General features: G+C 36.5%; 1 protein-coding gene across 1 annotated transcript in view; it reads right to left on the reverse strand.

Annotated features, from left to right (window-relative positions):
* The window catches only part of ATL1 (atlastin GTPase 1), a 50572-nt gene extending 24456 nt beyond the window's left edge, over window positions 1-26116 (reverse strand). Inside the window, exons 1-6 of the mRNA XM_045567518.1 lie at window positions 26089-26116; window positions 10506-10753; window positions 6782-6916; window positions 6221-6325; window positions 3392-3442; window positions 882-938 (exon numbers count right to left, since the gene is read on the reverse strand). Coding sequence (XP_045423474.1) covers window positions 882-938; window positions 3392-3442; window positions 6221-6325; window positions 6782-6916; window positions 10506-10538 — 381 coding nt within the window. The 5' untranslated portion in view covers window positions 10539-10753; window positions 26089-26116. The remainder of the gene's footprint in view (window positions 1-881; window positions 939-3391; window positions 3443-6220; window positions 6326-6781; window positions 6917-10505; window positions 10754-26088) is intronic.
* Window positions 26117-26855: the final 739 nt, after the last annotated feature.

The following is a 26855-nucleotide window of genomic DNA, read 5'->3' on the forward strand; positions in this document are numbered from 1 at the left end:
CAAGAAGAAAGGAAGGAGCAGATGTAGCAGTTTCTCGACTGTATCCTACCATTTTTACAACCCCCTTTAAAAAGCCTCAATAGCTGGTTTTTGGGGCCAGCACATTCTTCCTTTTTCCATCTTCGTGCTGGTCCTTTTCCCCTTCCCCAGGGAAAAGTAAATATACCTCTTCCTTCTATCCTAACCTCTGTATGAGAAATCTTTCTCTACCGTGCTGCGAGCACCTACCAGGCTTTCCACCCTAACAATAATATTCTTGTTCTTGGTACTTAAAGAGGGGCAGGAGCAGAAAGGAGCACTAAAGGGCCAGGTGCTACTCAGTCCAAGTTCAGATATATCCCTGATGTTATCCTGCTGTCTCCAGCAAGGGCCAGGCTGGCAGCTGTTCTGATACTCAATGGCAATGGAACAGGTTAATGTGTAAGAAAGAAAAGGGCATCTTTAAAACATTCTCCCCAACCCAATGTTGTCTCCGGTGCTCAGTCAACTTTTGCTGCTGCTTGCAACCCCTTTTATTGTCCCAGGATTCTTGTTTGTTTGTTTTTAGCTTTTATTTTTGACAAATTCATCAGTTTCTTCTAGTTTCTGTGACATCTCTAGGGTTGAGTTCAGGGAAGAAAAGCTGATTATCTGGTGGGAACCAGAATGTCCAATTCATCTTTTTTATACCCCCATTTTTTTTAATAATTAATAAAATTTCCATTTCCCCATTTCTATCCTCTCCTTGCATCAAACAGCATTAAATAGGTATTCAAAAATGCTTCTTCAATGAAATAAAGAAAAGGATAAAGAAACATGACCTTAAATAATTAATTAATATACCTGATTATAGTCTTCAGGAAAATCTACTAAGAATTTACCATCATTTAACCTGCACTCACCTGAAATGGTTTCAGGAATGTTTCCTCCATTGCTAGTCTGCCATACTCAGTGAAAAGCTAGAAGAAAAATTATGTATACATATATACACAAACACAGAAAGAAAGAGAGAACACTTCAGTATCTGCTAAGTATTACTTCTTGGCTTTCCATTCATTTTTTTCCCCTAGTTGTAACAGAATACTGTGTGTTATTAAGATTATGATAATCATTTTCAGGTAATAAGCATTGCACAGGTAAAAGAGAGCTATGGTAATTAGATATTTAAAAATTAAAGACATTCAAAGTACATTTAAAAAATAAAGTTTCCATTTGAAAATGAATACTGTTTATATCTAGAATGTGACTTAATAAATGACCTTTCAAAGCAGAGTTTGCATAGATTAGACCAGAGAGCCATACATTTACAAAAGTTGTTGCCTGAGGAAATTTAATGACACAATGGCCTGGATTGTTACAAAGGCATTAGGCATTGGCCTCAAAAAGTGAAGAATCACTCCCAATTGAGATCATCATGCACGATAATATGAGTTCTGTGTTGCCAGAAACATAAGATTTTTGGAGAATATAGACTTGAGGGGGTGATTGTGCCTGGGCCTCTAATAAGAGTTTTATCCACCCTGGCCGAGTGGCTTTCTCCATAGAACACAGGAAATGCCACTTCGTACACAAGAGTAACAAACCATAGTGGCTTCTCAGAGCTGGGGGAAGAAAGCTGACATACAAGATTTCCATCTTTTACCCCTTTAGAGTAGCACCCCAAGCACCACACTGCCTCTCCTGTGGGAGCTATGAGAATCTAGAAAGCAAAGGTAATTATTAGGCACCTGATTAGAGTGATGAAGTCTGGAATATCATGTCTAAAAGGCAGCTGGTCCAGGAATACTCTCATTAGAATCATTTACTAACATAATTTGAATTCATAACAACTTCTTAAGAAGGCTGAGATACTGTAATTTATAGGAAAATTTTTAAATTACCTCCAAAAATATTATGCAATATCAAAGTCCAAAACCAGCACTTTTTTTTAGAAACCTTTAAACTAGTATCAAACAATGCCATGTCATTAACTTGGAAAGTAGTTGGCTAGGTTATGACACATGCCCAAAGAAGTAATTGTTCTTATTGTGAAAACCATCTAACAATTATTCAGCATATTGCCTATTTGTCAGTGTTACCGAAAACTCGGCACATGTCCTCGAGGCCGCATCAGAAGAACGAGAACAAGTGGTTTGAGGAGGAGGAAAGAGAAGTTTGTTACTTTGCCAGCAAAGGAGGAAAAATGGTAGAACTTCTCATCTCAAAATCCAAATTTCCTGAACATAAACAGAAATACAGAGCTTTTAAAGGGAGGGCCCCTCAGTTCTAGGCTATTGTGGTTAATTCTAATCATCCCATCTCTGCCAAAGACAAAGCCTGTGACCTCAGCCAGCCACCCACCTGGAGGGGCTGGTGCTGCCTGGGATAGCTGAGTTATCTCTTTTAACAAAGGACTTAACCTGCCTCAGGGATGCAGGCTGGGCTGCAGTTCCCAAAAAGAGTGGGTGAAGTTTTAAAGAGACAGAAAAGATATGTATTTTTTTCTTCACGCCCTTCCCTCTGTTACAATAGATGGTCGGTGTGAGGTATTTGGTAGCATGCTGGATGTGACTTCGAAATGATATTTCCAATGTCTTAAATTACTCTGTTCTATCATCCTTTGTTATTGTTAAATTTGCACATTTTGCTACATGGCTCTGATTGGCAAGATAACATATTTTTTTGATAACATAATATATTGAAAGCAAATTTTTCTGTAAAATATGCAGAAGGAAAACTATCAGAGAAATAATAGGTTTTCCTATGTAACCAAGAATAACATGAATTGAAAGAGAGCAGAGAGTGTTACAGAGAGGTGAATCATCTTTAGGAAACATCTAATCTTTTTGTTCTTTGAGATTTAAACACTGCTTGAAGAGTGGAAGGAGCCCAGTCACATAGCCAGATTTTTATTCCCACTTTACCACTACTTAGCCATATAAGTTTCAACAAGTCATTTATTTCTTTTGGCCTTGTTTTCCTCATTTATAAAATATAAAGGATAAATTGGGTATTTCTGAGGTCTATTTTAGATCTGAAATAGAATTCTATTAGTTATCATCAAGTCAACCCTCACAGTTCTTGTCTACAAAGTGATCCACAGGAAAAAATATGGCATATATCAGATATCATGCTAACAATGATCAAATCCCTGACCTTAAGACTTCAACTTCACATTTTGGGTAATTTTTAAACCAAAGATTCTCTACTCTGATTTGCCATATATGTTCACATATACAGGACTGATAGTATGCAGTTTTACAGCAACAAACAAATTTAAAAATTGAATTAGAAAGAACATAATCATACAGGGCCAGAACAAGAAACCTGGAAATAGCCCCATTCAGTTATGTTTCTAAATCATCCCCAAACATTCTGCTATGCATGTTCAAAAGACTACCACATATACAAAAAAGCATGTAAATATTGTTACCTGAAGGTGCTGAAGATCATCCTCCTGGACATTTTGGGATAAGTTATATACCTTGATTAAAAAATAAAGTCAAAATGAGAAGATAATTGGCATCATTCTAAGCACTTACTTTGTCATTCTCTATTTTTCTAAATATCACTTATCACAAAATTAAACTCTCTTACATACATGCTTACATAATGATATTTATAAGACCTTAAAAGAGGAGTAAAAGAAACTTGAGAGACAATAAACAATGTATAATGATCATAAAATGGTTCCAAAAACAAATAGTCACCTGTTCTGGAGACAGAATATTAAAATTATATTATGAACCCAATTTAGCAATTAGTAAAAAAAAAAAAAAATCATTCTTCTAAGCATACCAAAATAATAGCAATCTAAATCTGAGCTACCCATATGAAAGATTTTATTTTGAAAAATTATGTTGACTTCTTCACAATTGATTATTTTACTTATCATCACATAAAAGTTAGGTTCTGAATATCATGTCACATCCTTATACATATGCATTATTGTCTCATGAACAGATCACAATATTAAGATGACATTCTTTTTTTTCTGAGAGGAATAAATATCATTAACTTCAAAGAAAAGTTAAAGATGTTTACATGTTTATGTAATGATACAAACAGTATACTCTGTGTACTTATTTAAGTAACAGACTTTTTCTGTCATTTAATAATTATTATAAGTAATTATTAATAAAATAAATAATAAAAACAATAAAATTAGGCAATACTATGGACTTACTAGATTTTTCTATAAAAATATTCAGTGTATTCAGGTCAAATATAAATAGTAAATAGTAAAGGCAAAGTCTATATCGTTTTAATTGGCTTGTGTAAATGGCTTATACTGTCAATTATGAATAAATTAGATAAGTCAGTATTTTAAAGGCTCACTCTAGAAGTAGATTTTTACACCACAAAAAATATGTATGTGAGGTAACCATATGTAAATTAGGTTGACTGAGGCGTTCCACAATGTATACATATTTCAAAATATATCACACACAATTAATATGTACAATTTTTGTCAATTTTTTAAAAAGTAGATTTTTAAAAGCTAGTCAACCATTATAACCATGACTTTTTCCCACAACTTTTACTTTAAAGTCCTTTATAACTGAGGTCCCCAACACCGGGGAACGTACTGGTCTGTGGCGGGCTGGGAACCGGGCTGCACAGCAGCAGGCGGCCGGCAGGGTAAGTCCACGCAGCTTTATCTGTATTTAGGCCCCTCCCCATTGCTCACGTCACTGCCTGAGCTCCGCCTCCTGTCGGATCAGCAGCCGCATTAGATTCTCACAGGAGCCTGAACCCTACGGTAAACTGCACACGTGAGGGATCTAGGTTGCCTGCTCCTTACGAAAGTCTACGGCCTAATGATCTGAGGTGGAGCTGAGGTGGTGAAGCTAATGCTGGGGAGCAGCTGCAAATACAGATTATCATTAGCAGAGAGGTTTGACTGCACAATAAATGTAATGTGCTTGAATCGTCCTGAAACCACCCTCCCTCTTCCTTATCCTGCCCTGGTCCGTGGAAAAATTGTCTTCCATGAAACCAGTCCCTGGTGCCAAAAAGGTTGGGGACCGCTGCTTTAGAAAACAAATTCAATCTACCCTTCCTCCTTCTTTTTACCCTCTCTTGGTTGTCCTAACCACATATGATGCCCTTGTTGCCAGTTCACTCGCTCCATCCTCTATACTTGCTTATATCAGCCTTGACTTACCCTAACTGCTTTGCCTTTCCTGCCTTTTTAAGAAACTGCCTCACCTTTTTTTTTTTATTGATCTGCTCTGTTTCTTAGGCACTTTCTCTTCTTGCTCCCTCCAGTGAATTGAAAAATGTCTAAAAATAGTCTTAAAATCCTTTATGCTATATGTTTTTTGGTTATAATAAAATTTTTCAAGGATTTTCAGGACAATTTAGAAAGCTTACAATAACCTCAAAAACAATATTTTTAAAAAGAGAAAGAAAAAAGGAAAGGACAAGAAAATAAAAAATTTAAAGGTGGTCGGGCGCAGTGGCTCACGCCTGTAATCCTAGCACTCTGGGAGGCCGAGGTGGGAGGATCGCTCGATGTCAGGAGTTCAAGACCAGCCTGAGCAAGAGTGAGACCCCTGTCTCTACTAAAAACAGAAAGAAATGATCTGGACAGCTAAAAATATATACAGAAAAAAAATTAGCTGGGCATGGTGGGAAATGCCTGTAGTCCCAGCTACTCGGGAGGCTGAGGCAGAAGGATTGCTTAAGCCCAGGAGTTTGAGGTTGCTGTGAGCTTGACACCACGGCACTTTAGCGCCGGCAACAGAGCGAGACTCTGTCTCACAAAAAAAAAAAAAAAAAAAATTAAAGGAATTTACGTTCTTAAGTGTATATTAAGGTGTTTTAAAAAGCTATGAACACATAAGTGTTTTTACATTTAGAAACGTTTCCACTGGCTATGTAAAACAAAATTTTATATATATATATAAATTCTGTTTCATTAAACATTACTTATAATAGGTGGCCCCAATGTCTACACATATAAGATTTAATATTATTGATTTTATTGTAGTCTTTAAATAGAAAAAATATCCATAAGATAATATATCCTTTTCTGACTATAGCAGTCACTTTGAAAACTTATCAGTAATTAGATTACAATAACAAAAACAATTCTACTCTTATAGAAATCACAAAAACTGTTACGCTAACTGAGTCACATAATATATATGATTTGCCATTGCCGTTGCTTATCTCACTATCATATGTATATAGAAACATATACTCATAATTTTAGTTAAAGAGACATCCACCAAAATGAGTTTATTTTAGTCCATACCTGTATTGAGCTGATCATTGTGCTAAGGGCAAATACTGTGGCTGAATCTCTCAAAGTTGATTGACTATCAAAGGTTCCCTGAGTATCCATCAATAACACTGCAACCTATAAGCAAGTACATTATTGATATATTATAGAATTTCTAGGGTATTAGGATTACCACAACATTAACATCGTAAGAACTAAAGCAAAGCATTATCAATGAATACTATTTTAGGTAATTTCTTACACATGCCATGAATGCCACAGAAAATAAGAATATTAATTGGGTGCTGATTGCTGAAATAAATTTTCCTTGATAATCCAACATAACACTTTATGTGGCATTGAAACAAAATACAGATGTTAGCTTGCTGATCTGTTTTTCTATTGTCTGTATAATTTTGCCTACCTGGATCACAAGAAAGGGAAACAGGGATCATGCAATAGGATGCTACCTCTCCCTTAAGCTTCATGTCAAATGGGCAAAATTAATTTTCAAAAGAGCGTTTTCAAGGATCCTGAAAAGTAGTAACTGTTGCAAGTGAAAATTCAGTTTTACTTAAGAAGTTAGCATCATACCTTTTTACCATCAGGTTTATTGACAAGGAAGACTTCACTCCATATCTGGATTCCTGTGGTCTCTCGTTCAGACCCACCTCTCCATGAAAAACCAGTCAATGGTTCGTTGTAATCTCCAACCCAATCAACTGATTCCTATAAGTTAATAAAGTCTGCAATATGAAACTAGATGTGTCTATAGTTTTTTCATTCAGCCATTCTGATTCTTATCCCTTTCCAACTCTAGTCAAAAGGAATAATATAGGCATATCTATTGCATTGATATAATCACATTATGCATCAAAAAAATAATTACATAGGAGCAAACATCTGCCACATTTTATGCTAGGTTCTGAGGATATAAAGATGAAAAGATATCATTCCAGACCAGAGAAAACTCATATAGCCTAAAAGGGAAATAGACATGCTAACAAACCATTATTATGTAATATGTGCATATCAAAATGGATATGCATTTGTATATAAGGCATAATGTATACAAGACATAAATGTATATAAGGCATAAATGGAAGCATAGAAAACTCTTGGTCAGGTAAGACTTCACAGGAGAGCTGATGTTTGAGCTAAGGCTAGAAGAATATTTAGGAATTTTCCAGGTGAGCAAATTTGGAGAAAGCATTCTGAGAAGAAAGGGAGGGAGGGATGGTGGAAGGAGCATAGTATGTCAGGATATACACAAATGCTTTGGTATGAGGTGAGAAGGGAGCAAGTAGCAGGGCAAAGCTGGCAGATGGCCAGATTCTGAAAGGCCTTATTAGGAAGGTGCTTAAGGGAGTTAGATTTTATCCTGTAGGCAGTAGAGAGTTATGAAGAAGCAGAGATGAATTATCATGACAATTGTGAGTAGAAAGATTATTTTAGAAGCAGGAGGAGCTAGTTAGAAGGGAAGGAAAATGATATCTAGAAAGGGAAAAAGTGGGAGCTATTATAAAGGTCAAAACACGATTGAGGGCCTGAACCAGGGCCAGGACAATGGGGAGGAATAGATGGATGGATTTGAGCAGCCAAAGGAAGGGAGAATAGAAAAAACTGTCAGTTGTATAAAGACTGAAGATTACGTAAGATAGAGAATGGAAAATAACCCTTAGATTTAGTAAGTCATTGTTGACCTTGGTTAATAGTAGTTATACTTATTTTGATATTTGTTAGTGAGAATAAGTTATTAGTTTTTGGAATACTTTATTAGATAATTCTCAAATCTAAAACCTCATATTAAGTAATGCAGAGGAATTTGGGATCAGACTACTTAGATTAATAAGAAGTATATATAAACTATTATAAAAGAAAATTTTATTTTGTTATATCCTATCTTGTTCTATAAAGCACTTTAGACCCTTATAAAGAGCTCAGGTTTGGTTCTTCTATGAATTGGTTCCATTATCTGGCACATACATATTCAATCTTATTACTTCTTCATCTCCACTGTAGGAAAGAAGGTGTACCTTCTGTTTATTGCATATATCATGCTCATTTCTCATAGTCTAGAATGCTCCTTCTTCCTCCCTCTCCTGATCCAGATCTTGCACATCTTGCAAATCTATCGTAAGGTCCAATATTTCTATGAAGCTTTCCCTGATAACTCCTGCCTACACAGATATGTCCCTTCCCTGAACTACACTCAGAAACACATGGGTTAACATTTAATGATGCTCTAAATATTAATATTCCATGTATCTTAATTTTGTCTCCTTGTTCAAACTGTGAGATGTCTAAGTGCAAAATCTATGTCTTCTTTGGTATCCACCATAGTGCTTAGCACAATGCAGGGCATGTAGCAGGTAGTCAATAAATACTAACTGATGTGGAAATTAGTCTAATAAGGTGTTGCCTGGAAAAAATCTTGGGATGTATACTGAATAAATTGTGATGATTATGAATTAGCATAATAACAGTATTGTAACATTGACTCCAGGCCAGTGATCTACCTCGAGATATTTATTAAAACCCTAAGCCTGAAAAATAATTCTGAAAGGGAAGGAAAATGTCCACAAATAGTTACTTTGTCAGATCTGAAATTTAGCTTGTATCATTTGCTCAAGTATACACTCATAAATTATTTCTCAAAAAAATCACTTTTTGATTACTATGCACCAGGTATAGGATAAACTTAATAACAGTTTTCCTGCTAAGAAGAACATAAATCATCACATTTGAAATTGAATTTTGCCATTCTAATATGAATGATAATCATATATGCAGAAATTAAAGTGGGACTTGCTCTAAACCAGTCCATGATACATGCCCTTATGCAAGGAATAGCAAAATAATGTTCCTATTCTCTCTTACTTTCTGAATGCTCTACTAGGTGCAGAAAAAGAAAAAAAAGACAATTCTGGCACACTTTAATCTGAGCAAATGCTACTTACCACAAGCAACATGACAAGTAGTATTGAGTATTTCATTCTTATGTTTAACAGTTAAAACTAGGAATATGCCTAAAACTGTATAATCCCAAAGAATAGAAAGTATATTAATTTTGTTCATTCAATTTTCCCACCTGTGTTAAGTAGCATACTAATGTTGCCATGTGAGAAATAAAGATTGGTAAGACTTTTGTTTGCATTCAAAGCCTGAATTCTTTCAGTAGTTCTGTTCTTGATTTGTTAGAACTGAGGCTAGAGATAGAAGATGTTAAAGTTAACATTATAAAATTGTTCAAAAATAGCCCAAGTATAAATGATCAATCTAAAATGAATAATTATAGTATAAATACATAATACAAACTTCTTTGGGTTGTGTGTCTATTCTGCCTCAACATTTGTATTTGCATCAGAATTGCTATGGACTAAAGAGTAGGAAAATACTAGAATATTTCCATTCCCAATCTTTTGTTCCTCATTAGTCTCCTGTTTATCCTTCTGCTTTTGATTTATCTTGGGTCACTTAAAGTCTCATTTCTGTGTCATATGTTGGCTCAAACATTATGACACTATGGGTTGCCTCTAGGCATAGGGTGAGGGTGAGAAATGACTGGCAAAGAATAAAAGGGAACCTTGTGGGTTAATGGCCATGTTCTATATCTTGGTAGGGTTTGGGGCTACATGGGTATATGCATTTGTCAAAAATCAGTAAATGCACATTTAAGGTTTGTACATTTTGTTGTATGTAAATTTTATCTAAAAAACCTAAATACTGACCTATATATATAATAATGATATATATTAAAATACCTTTGGGAAAGTGTACTGATGTCAGCAATTTACTTTGCAATGCATCAAAAATAAGATGAAGTGATGAATGACAAGAGATGAGCAGATGGAGACACAAGTGATAAAGCAAGAATATTAATGTTAATGGCAGAATCTAGGTAGTGGGTACCCAGGTATTCACTATAAAATTCTTTTAACTTTGCTGCATGCTTGAAAAACGCCATAGTAAATGTTGGGAAAAAGAGATTATAAGATAGAAATTACAGCAAAAGTTATCTGACATTTTAAATACTATAACATGTAAAGTTTATAATTATAATATTAAACAGTGTCTGTTCTTAAAAGGATAAAAATAATTATATTCTAAGGAAAATGCAGCAAAGTAGCTTCAGAGAAAAGTAGCCTGTGTAGTTTGGTACCCAAAGCACTGGAATGGTCACACCATAGCATTTTTTAACTGGTTCATATTTAGAGTACATAATAACAGAAATTGAAATAGCAAACACCACTAAATAAAAACACAAAGTGACAGAAGCACAGAAACAAGAAAACTTTTTAAAGTATATCTTACATACCTGGTTGTACATATATCTCAACATGAAGTCCATCAGGAATGATTTTCCTTTTCTAAATGCTCCAGCAACAGATACAGCAACAACCTCCTTGTCTCTGACAGCCTCTGAGAGAAGGATCCGATTTAGTGCAGTTTCATCTAACTCAAAGGAATGATCATCTTTGACAATGAGGACTTGGACTGGTCCTGCTTTTTTCACTGGCTCTTCCTCTTCCGAGCTCCATTCATAGGCCTTTTCTGAAAATCCACCTGTTGAACAAAGCAGTAACTGGTTCAGTTAATCATCTCAAAGTGCCAAGAAATCTCAAACATCTGATGCAGGAGCACAGTGGAATTAGAACAGTTTTAGCTTTAGTTCACACTTTTGCCATCCCCTAGAAATATCTTACTTATATAAAGGATGCTTGCAACACTTCTTAAAGGAGAACATACATAGGAGGAAATACGCAGAAGGGCTCAGAATCACAGATTCTCAAGAATGCTATTAGTATTAATATTATTATAGATAAGGAAACTAAAGTTGAAGATGTACTGACCTTGCCCAAGAGAAGGAAATGGGATTTAGAAGGAAAGAAATGGTAGACCTCCTGATATAGTATTTCTCTTTCTCATGTTTTTTACTTAATCCTTATAATGTTCCAGCAAGGTATTTATTATTATATGTATTTTTGACATGAGAAAATTAAGAATCTAATTAAGTTTCACACCTACTAGAAAGTGACAGATTCAAGTTCACATAGATGGTAACTGTCTACCTGGGATTAGATTGTAGGTACCTAGACTTTTATCCCAACTCTTTCTACCACTTTAATATTCTGTCTCTTTAGTGGTAATTCCTCAGTACATTACAGTTTTTGTTGCTAACCATGGTTCACTTGTTTTAATTATATTTTCTAGCTCTTACTTGCGTAAAGAACTGTAATTGACTTCATATATTGATCTAATATTGAAATATTTGCTAAATTCTATTATTTCCTATAAATTTTATGTAGATACTTTTGGGGTTTTTTTAAATGTGGAAACACAGATACAATTTTCAAATAATGACAGTTTTATTTCCAACTCCTAAATCTTGACATATTTCTTTTCTTTTTCTTAAATTAGTAGACATTCAATGCAATGCTGAATAGAAGGTGTGATAATGGACATAACTCCTGATTTCAGTAGGCATGACTTCCTGATTTTAAAGGGAGTGTTTCCAATATATTCCTATTTGGGGTCACATTTGTTACAGTTTTGTTTGGTTTGGTTTAGTAGATACACTTTTTCTTATCAGATTAAGGAAGTTCTCTTCTACTTCTAGTTTACTATGAGTTTCTAAAAATCACAAATGGATAATAAATTTTATCAAATGTCTTTTGTGCATTTATTGAGATGATCATATGGTTTTTCACCCTCTAACTTCTCAATGTAGTGAGTAATTCACCTTAGCATTTTTAAATGAACCTAATAATTTCAGGGTACAGTACAATGTTGGATTCAGTTTGCTAAAATTTTCTTTAAGAAGCATGCATCTATATTCATAAATAATTGGAGTCTATGATTTTTCTTTCTCATTTTATCTTTGACTGTTTTTTTTTTTTTTTTTTGAGACAGAGTCTCACTCTGTTGCCTGGGCTAGAGTGAGTGCCGTGGCGTCAGCCTAGCTCACAGCAACCTCAAACTCCTGGGCTCAAGCGATCCTACTGCCTCAGCCTTCCAAGTAGCTGGGACTACAGGCATGCGCCACCATGCCCAGCTAATTTTTTCTATATATATATTTTAGTTGGCCAGATAATTTCTTTCTACTTTTAGTAGAGATGAGGTCTTGCTCTTACTCAGGCTGGTCTCGAACTCCTGACCTTGAGCAATCCACCCTCCTCGGCCTCCCAGAGTGCTAGGATTACAGGTGTGAGCCACCGCACTCGGCCTTTGACTGGTTTTATTATCAAAGTTACAGGAACTTTATAAAAATGAATTAGCAAATTCTTCCTTTTCTGTTTTCAGGAAGAGATTGAAATGTTGATATTTACCAGAAAAACCGTATGGACCTGGTGTTTTCTTTTTATTGATTTTTTTTTTTTTTTTGAAGAAATGGAGTCTCTCTTGTCACCCAGGCTGGAGTGCAGTGGCGCAATCATAGCTCACTCTAACCTCAAACTCATGGGCTCAGGTGATCCTCCCACCTTAGCCTCCCAAGTAGCTGGGACTACAGCTATGCACCACCATGCCCTGCTAATTTTTAAATTTTTTGTAGAGACGAGGTCTTGCTATGTTGCCCAGGTTGGTCTTGAACTCCTGGCCTCAAGTGATTCTCCTGCCTCAGCTTCCCAAAGAAATTACAGGTGTTAGCCACTGTGCCTGGCCTATTAACCTCAATTTCCTTAATAGTTATGGTACTTTAGTTATATTAGTACTAATAAAGCTTGATATTTTTTCTTTTTTTTTTATTTTTTTTGAGACAGAGTCTCACTCTGTTGCCCGGGCTAGAGTGAATGCCGTGGTGTCAGCCTAGCTCACAGCAACCTCAAATTCCTGGGCTTAAGCGATCCTACTGCCTCAGCCTCCCAAGTAGCTGGGACTACAGGCATGCGCCACCATGCCCGGCTAATTTTTTCTATATATATTTTTAGTTGTCCAGATAATTTTTATTGCTATTTTTAGTAGAGACAGGGTCTCGCTCAGGCTGGTCTCGAACTCCTGACCTTGAGCAATCCACCCGCCTCGGCCTCCCAGAGTGCTAGGATTACAGGCGTGAGCCACCGCGCCTGGCTGATATTTTTTCTTGAGACACATTTGGTTCCTTATATCTTTCTAGGAATTTTTTTTCATTGTCTAAAATGTCAGAAAAAAAGAAGATTTGAACAGTATCATTAGCCTGACCTATCTGACATCTATTAATTACAGAACTACACATTCTTTTTAAGTTGATATGGGACATTTACCAAATAGACCATGCACTGGTTCATAAATCAGATCTTGCCAAGCTTCCAAGTATTACAGTAATAAATAATATGTTCTCTGGTCATAGAGAAATCAAACTAGAAATTAGTGACTCTGATACAGTTCCGTCTTTCTAGTAATTAAAGATACACTAATCAAAAGGAGGTAACCTTTCTGAATCGAACTGGGGGTGGGGAGTAAGGAAGATAAACTTTTTGGCTATCATAACTGGTAAAAGTCAAACATGTATATATCCTCAGTATTTGAAACAGTGAAAAACATGTAAAAATACACATACCTTTTAATAAAACAATTCCACATCCAAGAATTTATCCTAAGGAAGTTATCAAGACTGTGCACATGTATCTATCTACATAAAGGTTCGCAACAGGATTATTTGTATAGTAGCAAATTGGAAACAATCTAAATGCCTAACTGTAGAGTCTGTAAATAAATTATGTCACAGCTATATTATACAAAATATGCAGCCATTTGAAAATACGTTATAGAAAAAACCTAATCATAAGAAAATATGTTCACATATTTTAAGAAAAAAAGCAGATGGGAAGTATAATTCCCACTAAGAAAAACAAATACACATGCATTTACAGTCACTGAAAAGAGTCGGTTTTAAAAGTAGTTGGCTTCTAAAGAATTATCTGGTTCTTTAATCATCTTTGAGTGAGCTATTCTGAAAATGGATGGTTACTCTTTGTGCTGAATATCGTCTGTGTCATACTCAGGTCTATCTCCACCATTCTAAGCTCTTCTCTAATATTGCAGAGACTGTGGAAACTACAGTACTACAATTCTTACAATCCTGTCTTAGCAGAGTTCTGGTTTAGGTTTTGCCAATGAAAGGTACTCATGATATTTGGAAGACAGAATGAAGGAAAAGCCATTATCATCTTCTAACAGAAAGAATAGATATGTGAGTGGATAGCAGCCATGAAACTTGCAGCTCATGCCAAAGGTAGAGAATGACACCAATTCATGGACGATAGCTATCACTTTGACCAGATGATCAGGTACTTGGAAGAAGTACGTGGGTAGACCTCTGAAATGGGCACAGATTGTGAGGGTATTCAGTCCTATGTGAATGTTCACTGAAGGACATTCGCTGCTGAGGAGGCTCTCAGTAATGAGGTGCATAAGATGACTCATTTTGTGGATGTCAGTCAGACTCCTTCCCCAGCCATCTCTGCTGAGTAGGCCCACAAACTAAATCAGCAAAAGAAATATGAAGCATCTATATTAGTATCAGATAATAGACTTTGGGGAAAAAAGCATTAGTCAAGATAAAGAGGCTTATGACATAAAAATAAAAGGCTCGATTCATCAGGAAGCTGTAACAATTCCACATTTGCATATACTTAACAATGCAGCTCAAAAGTCTGTAAGCAAAGTTTGACAGAACAGAAGGGGAAATTGACAAATCCACTGGCATATTTTTTGACATATCTGAGAACTTTAAAATATCTATCAGATATCACTATCTGGTAGATAAAGCAGCCCAAAATAAGAGTATGGAAGATATGAACAATACATTTTAGTAAGTTTGAGCTAATGGACACATGCTTTTCAAGTGCAGATGTAACATTTGTAAAAATTTAAAATGTACTAGGACATAAAGTAAATTTCAACAAACTTCAAAGCAAAATTCTGTAAACACAAATTGCCCGATATAGCCAGTAACCACATGTGACTATTTAAATTTAAATTAATCAAAAAATTAAATATTTGGTTCCTCATTCTCATTTCATGGCTCAATAGTCACATGTGGCTAGTGGCTAACATACTGAACAGTGCACATATAAAATATTTCCATAACCATAGATAGTGATGCTGTTATACAACATAGATTCTGTCTAGAATAAAATTAAGCATGAAATCAACAACAAAAATATAATTTAGAAAAATCCATACTTTCTCTAGATTCATGGGTTAAAAAAAGTCACTATGGACACTTAGAATGTGTAAAACTGAACAAGAATAAATCTACTACATATCAATGTATATAGGATGCAGTAAAATTGATATGTAGTGTTAAATGCATACATTAGAAAAAGAAGAAAAGCTGAAAATTTATGAGCTCAGCATTCAACTTTTTAAGCTAAAAAAGATAAAAATATAGAATAGGCCAGGCACGGTGGCTCACGCCTGTAATCCTCAAGGTCAGGAATTCGAGACGAACCTGAGCAAGAGTGAGACCCCATCTCTACTAAAAAAAATAGAAAGTAATTAACTGGACAACTAAAAATATATAGAAAAAATTTATCCGGGCATGGTGGCACATGCCTGTAGTCCCAGCTACTTGGGAGGCTGAGGCAGGAGGATCACTTGAGCCCAGGAGTTTGAGGTTGCTGTGAGCTAGGCTGACGCCACGGCACTCTATCCCGAGCAACAGAGTGAGACTCTGTCTCCAAAAAAAAAAAAAAAAAAAAAAAATATATATATATATATATATATATATAGAATAAACCCAAAGAAAGTACAAGAAGATAAGAATAGAGATGCACAGAAATTAAGTAAATAGAAAAGAAAAAAAAATAAACTATATAATAAAAGATGTAATAAGGAGGACAAAAATAAATAAAATTAATCAGAAAACATAACAGAAAACTTAGAATAACCTTATACCGAGTTGATGAAATGGACAGATTCCAAGAAAACAGTAAATGACTAAAACTGACTCAAGAAGAAACAGAAAACTTTATTCTATAACCAATACAGAAATTGAATCAACAGTTCAGAATCTTATTATAAAGAAAACAGCAAGTCCAGGTGGTTTAATAGACTACTTTATTAATATAAATAGACTAGATTATTCTCTTACAGAGAATAGAAAAAAGAAAACAAGGAAATATTTCCTACCTATTTTATAAAGTTAGTATAACCTTGACACCTTGATACCAAAGTCAGACAAAGAAAGCGCAAGAAAGGAAATTTAGTTGTAAACATGCTTGCAAATATCCTAATCAAAAGACCAGCAAACCCAGTCATGTATCAAAAAGGTAATACAGCATGACTAGTGCGGGCTTATTCCAGGAATGCAAGATCACTTCAACATAGGAGATCGATTCATGTAATTAAACATATTAACAAGTTAAAAAAGAAAAACTATATAATTATTTCCGTGAATGTAGAAAAATTTGTTGTTAAAATTCAATATCCAGTGATTTTTTAAAAAAACTATTACTTACGAAAAAAGGAAAAATCTGATGGAGTCTTTTAAGATCTGATGAAGTAAGACAAAAATACTGAGAAGAGTTCTGGGAAGAACTCTGGAGTCTAATGAAGGCTTGCAACTTCCAGGTATAAACTTGGCAGTAAATTGCAGTTAATTTCAGTCAATTTCAGCTCTTAGCTCAGCCGCATCTACCCATATCCCAGCCTCCAGCCACATGTATTCCTGGAGCAGCTTGCATGCAGGTTGCAGGAACCAGGGTGGGCAATGAGGACCTTGTACTCCAAAATTTGGGTATCTGTATTCTTATCGCTGCTTCTGATCATGGAAGTACAGACACAGGTGGGCAGTCATTGTTGCACATCTCCCCTCATTGATGAAATCCCCTCCCACTCTAGCTTAGGTGACTTCCAGAGGACTTAAAGGGCCAGTGCACTCCCCTCATTTTTCCCTTTTCCCTCTTTTGGAAACCAGACACTGAAGACTAGGAAATTCAAAAACAACTGCATATACAGGGAAAATCAGTTACTACACATGCCCAGAGAAAAGCACATGCTCAGAAAAGATCTGAGAAGACCTAAGTTTACATCTTAGGCTTATCCTTGACTTGGAAACAGCCTACAACAATTAAAACAAAAAATAGCAAACCCTGGGGAAGAGGGAGAATATGACTTCCAGACTTAACACATTATTAGATTCAAACATCCAGTTTTCAACAAATCACAAGCCATGAAAAGAAATAAGAAAGTATGTCCCATTTAAAGGAAAAAATGAAACAGAAATTGTCCCAGAGAAAGGCAAGATAGCAGTCCTACTAAACAATGGCTTTAAAACAGCTATTTAATAGATATTCAAAGAACCAGCAGAAGCCATGGAGAAAGTAAAGAAAATGATGTATGAACAAAATAGAAATTTCAATAGAGATAGAAAATCTAGAAAGAAACTGAAAAGAAATTCGAGAGATGAAAAATATAATAACTAAAATGAAAAACTCACCAGAGGGATTCAAAGGCAGACAGAAGAAAAAAATCAGCAAACTTCAAGATAGGACAATAAAAATTATTGAGCCCAAGGAATAGAAAGAAAAAAATATTGAAGAAAAATGAAGTGAGCATAAGGGGTTTGTGAGACAATATCACATGAACCAACATACACATTATAGGGGTCCCAGATGGAGAAGAGAGAAAGAAAGGGAAAGAGAGATCATTTGGGCCGGGCGCGGTGGCTCACGCCTGTAATCCTAGCTCTGGGAGGCCGAGGCGGGTGGATCGCTCGAGGTCAGGAGTTCGAGACCAGCCTGAGCAAGAGTGAGACCCCCGTCTCTACTAAAAATAGAAAGAAATTATCTGGCCAACTAAAAATATATATACAAAAAAATTAGCCGGGCATGGTGGCTCATGCCTGTAGTCCCAGCTACTCGGGAGGCTGAGGCAGTAGGATCGCTTAAGCCCAGGAGTTTGAGGTTGCTGTGAGCTAGGCTGATGCCACGGCACTCACTCTAGCCCGGGTAACAAAGTGAGACTCTGTCTCAAAAAAAAAAAAAAAAAAAAAAAAAAAAAAAGAGAGATCATTTGAAGAGTAATGGCTGAAAAATTCCCAAGTTTGAGGAAAGATATGAATATAAACATCCAAGGAGTTCAACAAATTCCCAGTAGGATGAATTCAGAGACCCACATTGAGATACATTATAATCAAATTGCTGAAGGCCAAAGGCAAAAAGAAAATTTTGAAAGCAGTAGAAGAAAAATGACTCATCAGATACAGAGATTATCAATAAGATTATCAGCAGATTTCTCATCAAAAACTTCAGAAGCCAGAAGATAGTGGGGTGACATATTCAAAGTGCTAAAAGAAAAAAACCCAAGAATCCTGTATCTGGAAACCTTGTCCTTCTAAAGTAAGGGAGAAATTAAGACATTTCCAGGTAAACAAAAACTGATAGAGTTCATTACCACTAGACCTGCCCTGCAAGAAACACTGAAGTTAGTCCTGCATGTTGAAATTAAAGGACTACTGAACAGTAAGTTGAAGCTATATGAAGAAATAAAAATCTCAGCAAAGGTAAATACATGGGCCATTGTAAAAGTTAGTATTATTTTAATAATAATTTGTAATTTCATTTTTATATCCTATATGCTTTAAGAGACTAATACATTTAAAAAAAACAATTATTGGTCTAAAAGCTAGTATTATTGTCACTGTGGTTTATAGCTCCACATTTTGTTTTCTACATAATTTAGGAAACTAATGGATTCTAAGAAATAATTTTTGGACACATAATATATATAAAGATGTAATTTTGTGATACCAATAACTGAAAGGGAGGAGGATGGAGATGTAAAGGAGCAGAATTTTTGTATGCTATTAAACTTAAGCTGCTATAAATTGAAATTATAGTGTTACAACTTTAGAATGTTAAATGTAATCCCCATGGTAACCACAAAGAAAATAGTTATCAAATGTACACAAAGGGAAATAAAGTGAATAAAGTGTACACAAAGGGAAATAAGTGAATAAAATCATTACAAAAATCAACTAAATACAAAAGAAGACAGTAATGAAAGAAATGAGGGGGGAGGAAAGCTATAAGACATATAGAAGATGAATAGCAAAATGACAGAAGTCCTCCTACCTTATCAGTAATTACTTTAAAATAGATTAAACTCTCCAATCAAAAGACAGAGATTGGCAGAATTGATTTTAAAAACATGATCCAACTATATGCTATCTACAAGAGCTTCACTTTAGATCTAAAGACACAAACAGATTAAAAGTGAAAGGATGGAAACAGATATTCCATGTAAATGTAAACCAAAAGACAGCAAGGGTGGCTATACTAATATCAGACAAAACAGACTTTGAATCAAAGGGCATTTTTTTTTTTTTTTTTAGGAATGAGGTCTCTCTATGTTGTCCAGGCTGGAATGCAGTGGCTATTCATAGGCACAATCATAGCACACTATAGCCTTGAACTACTGGGCTCAAGCAGCCCTCCTGCCTCAGCCTCCTGAGTAGATGGGAATACAGGCATGTGCCACTGTGCCTGGCTAGGACATTATATATTAAGAAAAGTTTCAATAGAGCAATTGAATAAACAGCAATAAACATCTATATACCTAATAACACTATCAAAATATATGAAGCAAGAATTGACAGATTTGAAAGAAGAAATAGTTCTACAATAATAGAGACTTCAATATCCTACTCTCAATAATAGAAAGGAAAGGAAAGGATATGCAAGGAAATAGAGGACTTGAACAACACAATGTACCAACTTGATCTTACAGACAAATACAGACACTCCACCCAACAACAACAGAATACTTATTGTTCTCAAGTGCACATGGGACATTCTCCAGATAGACCATAGATTAGGCCACAAGTTCAGTTTTAATACATTTTAAAAGATGGATGTAATACAAAGTATCTTTTGCAACCACAATGGGATAAAGTTATAAATCAGCAACACAATTAAAACTGGAAAAAATTCACAAATTTGTGGCAATTAAACAACATACTCTTAAAACAACGAATGCATCAAAGAAGAAATCATAAGGGAAATTAGAATATTAAGTACAAATCAAAACTACAATGAGATAGCATGTCACACACATTAGAATGGTTACTATTTAAAAAACAAAAATAGCAAGTGTTGGCAAGGATGTAGAAAAATTGAAACTGGTGTATATTATTGGTGAGAGTGTAAAACAGTACAGCTGCTATGGAAAATAATATGGTAGCTCTTCAAAAAATTAAAAATAGAATTACCACGTGATCCAGCAATTCCACTTCTGGGTATATATCCAAAAGAATTGAAAGCAGGATCTCAGAGAGATATCTGTACACCCATGTTGATAGAAGCATTATTCACAATAGCTAAAATGTGAAAGCAACCAAGTGTCCATCAACAGATGAATGGATAAGCAAAAAATGGTATATACATACAATGCAATGTTATTCAGTCTTTAAAAGGAAGGAAATTCTGCTACAACATGGATGAAACTTGAGGACATTTTTCAAAGTGAAATAAGCAAATCACAAGAAGACAACTGTATCATTCCACTTATATAAAGTACATAAAATGGTTAAATCATAGCAAAAGTAGCATGGTGGCTGCTAGGAGCTGGGGGAAGGAGAGCTGAGGAGTTACTGTTTAACTGGTACAGAGCTTCCGTTCTGCAAGAAGAAGAGTCCTGGAGATGAATGGTGGTAATGGTTACACAACAATATGAATATCTTATTATCACTGAACTGTACACTTCAAAATGCTTAAGATGGTAAAATTTGTTACATGCATTTTACCATAATAAATTAATTGAAAAAGATGAAGTACAAAAATTTAAAACTGGATAATATACAAGAGTATTTTATAACTTGGAGGTAGGGGAAGATTTTATAAAACACAAAAATATAAACCATAATGGGAAATATTGATTAAACTGACTATGTTTAAGAGTCTGATTATTAAAATATACCATAAAGAGAGGAAAGTCATGTGGCACAAAGTGGCAAAAGAGATCTGTAAGACAAATAATCAACAAAGGATTTATATCTAAAATATGTAAAGAACTTGTACAAAGCATGATGAAAAAGATAATCTAATAAAAAATTGGCAAAGGGCAAGCAGGCATTGAGATCAAAATATGAAAGGCCAATAAATATATGAAAACATGCTCACGGCTCACTGGTAATCAGTGAAATGCAGATTGAAACCACGATGAGATATCATCTCACACCTAGTATAATACCAAGTGTGGGTAAGGATGTGTAGTGAACAAAATATTTTGGGAAAAAAATGCATAGTCTCTAGATGCCCTTTATATTAGGTTTTTAAAAATGTAAAACTAAATAATGTATTATTTAGGTATATATTTATTTATAGTAAAACTATAAAAATGATCAAGAGAATGAGAAACGCCAAATTTATAAAAGTGTTTACCTTTGGATGTTGCCATTAAGGAGGGGCACACAAGGAGTGACAAAATATTGGTAAAGTTCTATTTCTTCAGCTGGGGAAAGGGGGACAGAGGTGCTCATGATTATTCTTTTTGAAATTGAACATGTATATTTTAAATGTTCTTTTGCATATAGATATGTTTCATAAAAATTTGTTATGTAAAAGAGGAAGAGCATCCAAATCTAAATCTTTTTATGACTGAGAGTATATTACAGTGGATCATTTCCCTGATGATCACAGGTTCTGGTTACAGTCTGGCCACCAGTTCTAAAGATAATAAAGCCTGCAGAGTTTGAAATGGAGCAAAGGCGTAACTCAGGAGTCATCAAGACAAGGTATAAGCAGATGCTAAATATGAAAAATATATATCCATAAGAGGAATGTATTTGAAAAAAGATGAAGGGAAGGCAAATTGAATTTGAAAAACATGGGGGAGGAAAAACCTACAGTACATGTGATACATGCAGTACATGTCATACAGTACATGTATGACCCAGTCGAATTTTTTTTGTTTGTTTTAGGAGGTTGTGGTATTTAAAAAATGAGGTAACTAAAAGGGGACAAATAGTCTCATTTCAAGAAAAAGAGAATAAAGCATCAATTGGAAAAGATCGAGAGGTAATTATACTAAACATTATTTTTAATCTTTCCCCAAAAACAAAACCAGAATGCTAAAAATTAATTTTCTACAAGTGCCTTTTCACAAATGGACATTTCCTACACCTACTATGAAGCTAAGATAGTTTTTTTTAAAGGCAGGCAAAGCTGATACTGCAGTGCAAACATTATTTTTCTAGAGCAACATTACGTTGTCAGTTTTTGTTACATTGCAGAAAACTCAAATTCCCGTGTGATATCCCAAGTTTTTAAGCAATTTAACTAACAAAAACAAATAAACAAAACGTGCACTTCTGTTTTGTCTCTGGTAGTACTTAAGCTCTAGCCCAGCACTGAAAGACTGCTTTCTGGGTACTGTTTCTGATACTCATCTGTCCCCTTTATTTTCCACACTAGCACATTCTTTGCCTGCATTTCCAGTCCAAGGTGATCAAGTTGATAGAGCATTGATTTCTTACACCAGCTTAATCCTAGATAGGCTTGTTGTGGCACTTTTGGACATACTATTCTAGTTCTTTGCCTTCATCACATGGACTGTGGAAGCAAACTACCCTGAATTGAAATCCTAGATCTGTAACTTAAACATTATGGTACCTCTGGCAATTTACTTATGCTCTCTGAATCTCAGATTCCTTAAACATTAAAATAAGAATAATAATGCCTACCTATGAGGAGCTGACTATTAAATGCTTAAATTTATTCAAACATCTTACGTGAAGATTTAGGAACAGGTGGTGGGATTCTCAGTTCTACTCACAGACCTGCTTCCCAGTTGTATCTCTGGGTATGATCCTCAAACACCACCCCCAGCTCTGATTCAGCAGAGATGCTTTTTTGTTTTCTAGTTTCCATGGCTCCTGCAAAACTTAACAGGTCTCTGGCTTCTAGAATAAAAAATAATGACTGTTATATGGTCCTACAGGGTTATTATCAGAATTTTAGCTCTCATACTGATTTTGCAAATATCTTTCTTTTTCTTTTCTTAAAAATCACCGTTTTTTCCAATTCTAGATTGTCTACCTTGATCCCCTGCCATTTTCTTTCCAACTTGCCTGAAAAATATTTATTTAGCTAGATGATAAGGTCAGTTTACCATCTTCTTTTTTAAGCTATCACTATAATTTTTTTTCTCATCAGAGACCTCTGGTTTCCACAAGGGCCTATTTTCTCTATTATCCTCACACCCCACCCCATTCTCTTATCAAAACCTTCTACAACATCATGTTATAGAAAATAAATTAGGAAAAACCCTAAGTTCTAAGCTCAAATCTCTAATTTACCAAATATATGACTTTCACCAAACATTTAACCTACCCAAGACTTAGTTTATTCATCTGCAAAATAGGGAATAATATGTTCTAACACATATAATTAGTTAAAAGGCTGAAGACCAAATGTAGTAATCCAGACAAATGTGCCTTGAAAACTGTTGTTCTATACAACGCAGAGGGTATTATCCATTCAACAAAGAGGCAGCATGGAATAGAGGTAAAGATGATAGAATTCAAAGTCAAACTGCCAGAGCTGGATTCCTGGCTCTATCATTTACTAACTCTACCTTTTAATATGTAAAATGAGGATTATAGTACCTACCTTATATGGCAATACTCAATGGCGATTGTTATTGTTAAACACCTATGTGTTTTGCATCCTACTAGGTGCTCTTAACAAAATGAAATCAAGACAGACGTGGCTAACATCTTTGCCAAAACCTCTATCTCCTACTACAAATGCTATATTTTCTGTCATTTATGTCATATATACTTTACAGCAAAGAAAAATCTAAATAGCAAAGCATTTCTATAGAACATCAAGATAACACTCCACAATTCCACTATTTCTTTCTGTAAAAATTTCCAGTGAATACTACAGTGACTCCAGTATTTGTTTTCCTAATCCATCACTCGAGTTGAAAGTTTCCTGGTAACTACTGCGTAAACTATCTGGAATATGTTTCTATCAAACATAAATAATCTAAGATAGTGTTTCTCAAAGTAACATCTGAGATTGAGATGCTTCTCAATCACCTAAAATGCTAGTTAAAAGGCAGATTTCTAGGCCCTATTTCAGATCTATTGATTCAAAAGCTCTGGCTGGAAGATGTGTGAGTCTGCATTTCTGATAAGGTCCCAAGGTAATTTTTATGCAAATCCCATGTGAGGACCACATTCCCAAGAGAAAATACCTCTACTATATAAGAAGTCTATAACCAAAGGAAGTACCAAACAATAATGATCCAAACCTTTCACAGAGAAAAATTTAATCTTCACGATAAATTTTCACATGCCTTTCATAACAGAGTGGAGTCAACAATCCATGCAGATTAAGACCAAAACTAACTTGAATATATTCACCTTAACTGTGAGTGTTCAAGAAATTCATATTCTAGAGGCCAAAGGAAAGGGTGGGGAGGGAACACTCTGAAAATGCTCACTCAGATTTCAGAAGAAGCTAAGAAAATGGTGTTATTGCAATAGTCATATCTACTAAAATTGGGGTTTGATGATCTCAGAAAATGGAACCACTTTCTCAACCAACTGACGTACCTAGCTGTTCCAACTCTCCACAAACCTTGGCTAATCTCTCAGATGTAAACCTTGCCTATTGGAGGTCAGGTCGATCCTGTGACCCTCAGAACAATCAGAGGCAAGGAGATATATAGTCTTTTGATAAAAGTAAACTGAGACAACCAATTAAAATTTACCTTTATGCCTCTTGGTCAGATAGACAGTTATAGAAGAAATCTCACTGAGATATGGAACAGAAAATCAAGCAGCTCTGGACTCCTAGTGGGTGTGAACTTTCCAAACAATAATAATTCAAAGCTAATTAACAAAATATTTCTCTACCCACCAAGCTACAGTGGCTTGGGACCCGCTCTGGTTCAGATAATAAAATGCCTTAGAAGGCCTTCTTTCCTAAGATGCTGGTGAGTTTAGCACTGTGACTGCAAGAAATCACATGCCCATGGAGAAAAGACGCCCAACCTGCCCACTCTAACCGTCCAGAACCAGGTCTGGAGCAGCAGAGCGGGCGGGGTCGCGATTTCTCCCGCACCACTGCGTTCGCTCTTCTCCGCCTGCGTGAGCGCCGCCCACCCACTCGCGGCGTGAACCCACTGGGCCTAGCCTCTCTTTTCCCCTCCCCTCGGCCTGGTGCTGAATCATGAGCCCAATATCTCTAAAAGGTAAAATCAAAGAACAAAGCCACCCTTGGGGCTGGGCTGAACGGGGGTACCAAGTCGGGGTGGGGCAGAAGGCTGGAAAACACAACTTTGCTCTCCTTCTTCCCAAATTCCCACACCCAACCCCCAAATTAAGACAAGTACTGCAACGCTCGGGGACTCCCAAGAGGGTGCCCCTTCTCCTGGTGGCTCGGGTCTGCAGCGCGGGGTCCGGGAACCGGCGCGCTCCGCCTCATTGTTCCAACGCGCCGCCCGCCCTGCACTGCCGGCGAGCTCGCAGCTCCCGGGGAAGGCGGTTGGGGGTTCCGCGTGTTCTAGATCACCGACCCCTCGCCCCTCTCGACCGGGTAACAACAGCCCCTGCCCACCCTCACCGCCTTCCTTCCAACCGATCGCTAAGGCGGAACCCACGAGTCCCCGGAGGCGCCCAGTGGGTGCTGTCCAAATGCTGGGAGGAGGCGGGCGGGGGATGGGGGAAAAGAAGCCGGAGGCCCGGCCTGGGCGAAGCTGTAGCCCTCGCCCCGACAGCGCGATTCGGGGACGCGGGTACCGCTGGGTCATGGTTCCTCCGGCCCAGCAGGGAGCAGCTCGGCAGCGGCCCATCTCCCAGCCGCGGACGCCCGCACCGAGCAGCCCTCGGCCCTCCTTGTCTCCAGAAGCAGAGCGTTGAGGGCCAGACCCCGTGCAGGCTGCACAAGTTACCATTTGCTACTCACCCCAACTGTTTCTGTCCCTGCGGTTCTTGGCCATGGTGGTCCGGGGACTGGTGGCGGTGAGGCGCTGTCACTGCGCTCGCTGTCTTCTCCCGGGCCGCAGATCGCGGGCGGTGGGAGGCTCTGTGCCCGCGCTGGGCGCAGCTCGCTCAGACTCTGAGGATGTTGCTGTGGCGCTGGTCGGAAGGAGTGGGGAGGAAAAGGGAGGAGAAAGCGGATGAACCAAGCTCAGCATCACAAGCTCGAGTTCACACAAATACCAGCGTCACACCCTCCCTACCTCAGCCCACCCCCAGAGCGTCAAGACAGTGACAGACGATGTACTGCAACATTTTCGATGGAAAACACACACAAATAAACAGCACCGCCCCCCACCCCCGCACACTCTGTCTCAAAGAATTTAACAGCTTTATCTAGTCACAGAAATACACACAACAATATACTGCATTATTCTTGATGTTCAAATACCCGTTTCCTAGAACGGTTACACATTCGAATAAACAAGCTGACAACATTTATATAGCCAAAGTAGTTAAAATGATCTGCATTTATCTACCAGGCACCAATTTGTTTTCCATTTTAAAAGCAAGGTTATGTTAGTAAGGAAGGTATTATGTATTTTTGTATATGTATGCTGAGCAGGTCTGTCTTAAAATTAGGATAGCAAAATTTATATAAAGAAGAGCAAGATAAATGAAAGCTGAAGATTCATCATAATCTGTAATTCAATGTCCAGTAGGCGAAATTTCCCACTAGATTTGCAGAGATAA

Source organism: Lemur catta, chromosome 1 (assembly GCF_020740605.2).
Source record: "Lemur catta isolate mLemCat1 chromosome 1, mLemCat1.pri, whole genome shotgun sequence".
NCBI classification, from domain to species: Eukaryota; Metazoa; Chordata; class Mammalia; order Primates; family Lemuridae; genus Lemur; species Lemur catta.